At 46.0% G+C, this 6,843-nt stretch overlaps 1 protein-coding gene across 1 annotated transcript; it reads right to left on the bottom strand.

Moving 5' to 3' along the window:
* Positions 1–651: 651 nt before the first annotated feature.
* Positions 652–1,446, bottom strand: LOC149068228 (uncharacterized). Its single transcript, XM_089251902.1, has one exon. It carries the CDS (start codon positions 1,444–1,446, stop codon positions 652–654), a length of 795 nt encoding a protein of 264 aa, XP_089108028.1.
* Positions 1,447–6,843: the final 5,397 nt, after the last annotated feature.

Genomic DNA, 6,843 nt, shown 5'->3' with positions numbered 1-6,843 from the left:
CCGGTATCGGAAGTCGTCGCATTCTGTTGATTATGATTTCATGTCTAACTGAATCAAAGGCTCCTCTAATGTCCACCGAAACCAGGGCTGTCAGATAACCTTGTTTCTGTCTACGTCTAACTTCATTAAGAAGTGTGGCCACTGCCTTCTCCGCAGACCCTCCTGCTCTAAATCCACATTGTAACGGACTGAGCCATTGCTGTTGCTCGAGATAGTATGTAATACTTTGGACGGTAATCTTCTCGAAAACTTTACCCAAAGTGGATAAAAGACAGATAGGTCGATATGACTGCAGCAGCGCTGGGTCCCTGTCCTTTTTCAGAAACAGTAGAATCTTGCCTCTTTTAAAATGTCCAGGGAAAATTGATAGCTCCAGTAGCCTGTTGAAGATGCACGTCACAGTTTTGTCATTTGCCTCAAAAAGCGCCTTCAATAACGGGATACTGATAACACCTAAGCCAGGGGCTTTTTTATTGTTCAGCTTTTTAATAATGTGTCGGACTTCCTGAACAGAGACCGACAAGTCCGTTCCTTGAATAAGCGGCCGGAATGGAGTCAGCCCAATTTCATCAGTGGGATCTGGAAAGATAGCCGACAGCTGGTGCAGCGCAGTTTCCAGCACCGTAGCTCCTATGTGGGGTTTACTGGTCATCATAACCTGTGTAGGCAGTTGCTTTGCCTTGAAGAAGGACTTATAAGCAATTCCGTATGGTCTGCTTTCGTCAGAAAGCAGAACTTGGTCCAGCATTTGTTTCTGGTCCTCCTGACCATTTTAATGTATTGAGCACGGTTCTTCCTGAATGCAAGTCCTGCCGTGATTTTGAGATCCCCTTTGGCTGTTATAAACTTCCGTTCCAGTGCACGTACCTGTCTTCTTCGAGCTGCAAGTTCATCAGTCCACCAATTGGGGAGTTGTTTAGTTGTTTTTTGTACATATCCTAGCACTTCCGTGCATCGATGATGTAACTCCTGCATGGCTGCATCGACACATTCATCAACCTCCTCCTCGGTGGTAGTCATGTGCAACTGGTCTCGGAGATTCTGAAAGATGGGTCCTGAGACGTATCGAATTTTGGCCAGTCTTCTTGATGAAGTACGAAAGTAAGAGGTTGTCTGGCGTATTGCTGGGGCACGGAGTAGCAAATGTATGTATTTGTGACAGCTGTGAGAATCTTCATCTCCGATGGACCAATTAGTACTGGAAAGAATTCCTTCCGAAGTGGTAAACGTGAGATCAGGCCATCCCTTCGCGCGTTCAGAGTCAGCAACATATGTTGGTTTTGATTTCCGCGGGTTAAACAGGAACAAGTTTCTGCCCGAAAGAAAATCCTGTAGTCTACGGCCTCTGGGATTCGTATCCTTATATCCCCAAAGCGAAGAATGACAATTCACATCAGCGCAGAAGACGATATTGATGCCGCCCGCTGATTGACAAAGCTCATCCATCTCATCTATAGCCCCTTCGACGTCCTCATAAGGAGATATGTAGACGCTTGCTACAATAATTTCATGATCCGGTAGACTGATCTGCACTACCACCAGATGTCAGCCCAGATGATAGGTTGCAGGTCGAATTGTACTCGCCGGAACCAGAATCGCGCTCTTACAATCGAGTGACTGCCACGTCTGCCAGTTCCGTGGAAGACCGCACAGTGCACCTCTATTTATCCACGGCTCCTGTAGAGCTATTACGTCCACTGAATGATTTATTGCGAACTTTGCCAAATGCAGTGTGCACTCCTTGGAGCGGTCAGCGTTAATCTGCAAGATACGAAGTCTTTTTTCTGATTCGTCTTGACAATCAGGCTGACTGCACATCATGCTCTGGAAGATTGATTGCGTATCCTATTCAACCCTAGTGTCAATATATAAGAGGTACATTGTCTGCTTCACAATGAGCGTGGTAAGCGAAACCATATTTTGTCTTAATATTTCCATGGTTCCTGTACTACTAGTAAATCGACGTTAATTTTCACCGTATATGTTATTAAGTGCACAGTACACTCTTTAGATCTATCCATGTTTAGCTGTAGGATGCGCAACGGAGCAGAATAAAGCATTATGAGAGGATCAAATCGTTTCTTGAATCTCCGGCCAGTATCGTATGCTGCATAGATTTGCTTATGGCCGCCGCCTGTGTCGCTGCTCACGAGCCATCTGCAGCTGACCCTTGATAACGAGATGACTGAAGCACTCGTTGCTCATCCATTTATGGCTTGTATTAATTGACATTTCGTATACCATATTGTAGAGCTTACAGTTAATGCAGCTGTGAGAGACCCTCGCTTTGTTCAGTGCTCCAGACCCATTGACCTCCGTACGCTGCCTTCGTATTACAGTACGGCTTCTTACCGGTTGAAAGGAGTTTCTTGTTTTTGGCACTGGTCGAGGATCGTCATTTGGCTGAAGAATCCAATGAGGCTGGATGTACCGTTGATCCCTGGACGGTATATTGAGCTGGCTGTCCCTGAACTGGTAGCCTCGCTGAATGTGCTGCCACATTTGGTCATGTCCACGTGCTGGCCAATTTCTCTGATTTACTATTCTTACTGACCTGGCCTGATTATGTGCGTATCTCTTCGAACCCACCTCATAATTTCGCCACGTTGAGGCTCTACTTGATGCCAATTCTTCAGTTTTTCGCACATAATGGGACTCTTGGGTAATGCCTTTGTACGGTGTCCATCTTTTGCCACTAACCACCTCACTGTATGATCTAAGCCCACCGAAGACAGGACGGCAGTGTTTATTCGTATGATTTGACTTGTAGACCAGTTCATCATATTTCTGAACGTCTTCTCGCTGTGAGTCCAGCTTCTTGTGTCGCTGAACCGGTGCTCCTTTAGCGTACTTGCCTTTTAGGGGGGGGGGGCAGCTGTTTGTAACTCGGGGCCCTGACTGCTCAGGTTCCTGGCACTTACTTTGGATATTATTACAATTGCAATTCAAGTCCATCATTTCCTTTAACATACTAGCTGTTACAAGATGGTCTTTCCCTTTAGCGCGATCGTTGGAATTTGTATTTGCAAATTTAGGCGGTTGCTTGTTCCTTTTACCCGAAAGACCCGCTCTATAGTGGGAGATCTCGCGGACACTTGTGTTTCACCGTCATGCAATCGACTCGGATCATCCGTCTCTGTTTCCCCTCCTATTATTTTTGGCCATCTATCATGTTCTACGAAAGTTCCTGTTTCAAGATCTATTGATGGCAGTGCGGAGAGGTGACCGCTGACACGTCCGAGGACCACCACTGGATTATACTTGATGAAAGTTCTCTTCTTTTTAGTGTTCGAGCTGTTTCGACTGTCCAAAGGTTCAGATTGTCCTATGCTTCGATCTAGTTCATCCCGAGCCTCTCGGTCAGATACATCTATTTCTATTTGAGATGAATTGCTGTGATGTGGAGAAGATGCATGGGTATCTTCATATGCCTGTTGACTATCTGCTGTCTCCGTTTGACACCCCGTTGATCGTCTAATAGATGTTGCACTGCTATCTGTTGGCTCCGGCAAGTGTTTATCGGAAGTCAGCTCACTCCCATTCATGCAATTTTTTTCCGCTTCAGGTGATTTCATTTGAGGTACTTTCAGAATGTCATCAAACAGGACCATCAGTTGTTGTTTGGCCAGTTCTTGCTCCATCAGTGGTATTCGGTATCGTTGCTGTCCTCTGCTGCTTTTCCATGGATAGGTTATGATCTTCCATATTGACTGTACGTCGTCTATTGTTTTGATGAGGAGGTCTTGTAAACGTTCCTGTTCGTTTATTGGCACCCTGCGTCTAGATTTGCCGCGATTGTCAAGGCACAGGTCCGTTAGCATTGTCCAGAGGTTCTTAGCTGCGTCATACGCGTACGGGCCTCCGTCCGAGTCCGTTGCCGAACCCAGCTCTCTTGGCGCGTCCTGGCTATGTTCGGTGCTTCTTTCGTCCGCAGTCGATTCCTGTTGTGGCGCGTCTTTTGAATGGTTTTGAGCCGAGCGATCCAATCTGCTATTCCCTCGCCGGTGATTTTCTTCCAAGGAGCGTATTAGATTATTTTTCAAAACGTTCTTGTACAACGAGCTTGGTTTGCGCGTGAGTGGAGTCCACGGTGTATCAGTTGTGTCCAGTTCATTTTTACCTCGCTGTTGGCTCAGTTTTAGAGAGTTGGCTTCAGCTTTAGAGTGAGTTTATAAAGCGGAGTATGTTGTCGGAATGATGGCTTGGAGAAGTCCCTGGCGTCTTCTAGTGGCCGGGATAGGTCGATTGCATTAACTCGGCAGCTAGAGGTGTGATCATAAATTGATATTTTGTCTACTGTCCTAATCGTTTTGCCTTGCATCATTTTACGCAGTTTTCTAAAACGCATCACTGGTACCCACACATGTCACGAATACTTTAGTCCAGCACTGTATATTGAAATGACTAATTTGACTCCGCTGGTCCCTTGCAGCAAATTTCTGAATATATGATCGGAGTTGACATTGATTTAAGAAAATCGATTCAATAATTAACAATATTTCAATAGGCTCTTACGTATCAAGCCAATACAATGATATCTTATTCTTGGTTAATTGTTCCGAGGCTGAGGCACTTCTGTGAAGAGACTGTAAGTAATACTCGATGTTTCCTAGCTCGAGCCTTGAAATCCATTAATTAGAACGCGAAGAATAAGAGGAGGCCTTTTGATTAATAATAATATGGCTCCAAAGACGAGGAAGTCCCTGATTAGCACCAAATAAATTGAAATTCGAATGATGGCAGAATTTCACACAGATATAAGATTAATCAACGCAATTTGCGTAAATATAATTATACACAAAAAATATATATATAAAAAATGTAGAGCGACGATCACTATAAAAATCACAGTAATTATAGTCCAATCGGTAATTGCCTAAGCACAATCGTAAAAGTTCACAATGGGCCAACTTGAAGATGGCCACCATGTCACATTGGACATTTCGCGATCTAGAGAGCGATGGTAATTCAGCTTCCACACGTCATACAATCTTGATCTTGACATCCACGTATAGCTCGAACAAAGATATATTAGGCGCCGCTAACGTCCTCGCTGTACCATGTGGTGCCGCGCCGAAATCAGCAATTCAATCGGAGCATCTTGCAAACACGTCCATCACTTAAAACTTCCATTGTTGCTTTTTTCACCATGTTCCACTGCAATTATTGTTCCTCTTGATTCCTACTAACAACCCTGTGAGTTTGTCGGTCCATTAACAGAACACACTGTATATATAACGAATGATCGGGGTTCGCGTCTCCGTGAGTGCAGAAATGAATTTTCCTTCCCGGAAACACCGGTATCTCTTCATTCAGTCAATTTTCCGAATCTGTTATATTTAATGTATTCAATATATATATATATATTTTTTTTTTTTGTGAAATACGGTGGGCCCCGTTTACAACGTTTCCACCTAGAACGTTTTCCCGCTCAGTATGACTTATCCTCATGGTCCCAGCTATCCCTCATTCTCATTGAAATTTCCCATTTGAAGCGTTTCCAACCTTACAACGTTTCTTCATGACGATTGACAATTTTTCCGAAACCGTTACAAGCATGCGCGGCGATACGGGAATGGGGCAATGCCCTCCAGCGTCAATCACAGAGCTGACTGATCTAATGTATATATGAATTGGCATCATCATCATGCCCCCACCCCCCAGTCTATTTCCGCCTATGGTTACAAGTGGGGTCCACTATATTTTAATTCACTGTGATCAGCAGTAGTACTCAGTTTACCACCACTGTGGTGGTTGAGTGGTCATAGTGACGGACTTGCATCGAAAGGTCCACGGTTCCAACCCCATCTGTGCCACAGAGATGGTCGGCTGACGTTGGTTTTCTGTGGTTCCCAATTTCGAGGTGCGAATGCGAGCCGATCTCTCAGTTAAAAAGTCTCTCGCCGCAGCAGGCCTACAAACGTCATAAATATTCACTCGCTTTACTTCTGAAAAATAGGTGGCAGCACTAAAAAATCAGACAAGACATTAGGCAACATACGTATCAACAAGTACATATCAACAAGTACATATCTATTGCATCTTTCAATCTTGATGAGAGTTGACAAATAAGGTCTTTCAACTTATCCGAAGGTGATGTCACTCTCCGCTATTACTACGAATGTTTCAGCAGCTGGCTGATGCAGAGATAAATCGAAAAAAGAAAATTCAACTGGCCTACGCGGGGAATCCAACCCACGTCCTCTCATATGCCGGGTGAGCGCCACTAAACTACAAAGCCAACGACTCCTCTTTCCTTAGAGCTCGTGTGCGCTGAACGGGGGCGTACATGGACAGCTAGACCTAACTCAGGCCAAAGTTCATATTGCTGACACTGCTACCAGGTGGCGACTTATGCGATAAGTGTGGGGGGGGGGACTGGGCCGGACCGTGCGGTGGTGGCGGGTCGGTTGGGGCCCCTTGTCGCTAGGCGTTCCGTGTTTTTCTTGATGGGGGGGGGTGGTGTACCCGTCCTATGGCGGGTTCTCTCTCGTGTCCACGGTGGAGGTTCGTGGGTATGGTCGGGGTCTTCCTTCGCGGGGCGTGTTAAGGCGCTGTAGACCGCGCCGGCGGGGCCTTGTCGCGGGTGTTGGGGCTGGGGGGGGGGTGTCGCGCCCGCGGTGCTGTCCTGGCTTTGTCGAGTGGTGATGTGCCCTGGGATTGGGAGTGTGGTTGGGGGGGTTGGCGGGATGTTGGTCCGAACCGGATGTGCTTTCCCGGCCGGCTTGCCGGTTTGAGTTTTTTTCTGGCACGCCCACGATCTCACGATCAATGAGCTTATATCGCAAAAGCGACAGAGCCTGGGCGTGCTCAGTTCTATACTATACTATCCGATAAGTAATG

This window comes from Pholcus phalangioides, unplaced genomic scaffold, assembly GCF_987345545.1.
Source record: "Pholcus phalangioides strain wild (caught in Gottingen) unplaced genomic scaffold, Ppha-v1.0 ptg000027l_1, whole genome shotgun sequence".
Taxonomy (NCBI): Eukaryota; Metazoa; Arthropoda; class Arachnida; order Araneae; family Pholcidae; genus Pholcus; species Pholcus phalangioides.
The sequence above is the reverse complement of the archived record's forward strand: the minus strand, read 5'-3'. Positions and strand labels throughout refer to the sequence as shown.

Coding starts and splice junctions, on each gene's coding strand:
- LOC149068228 (XM_089251902.1), bottom strand. CDS start 1,446: ATGGATGAGCTTTGTCAATCAGCGGGCGGCATCAATATCGTCTTCTGC.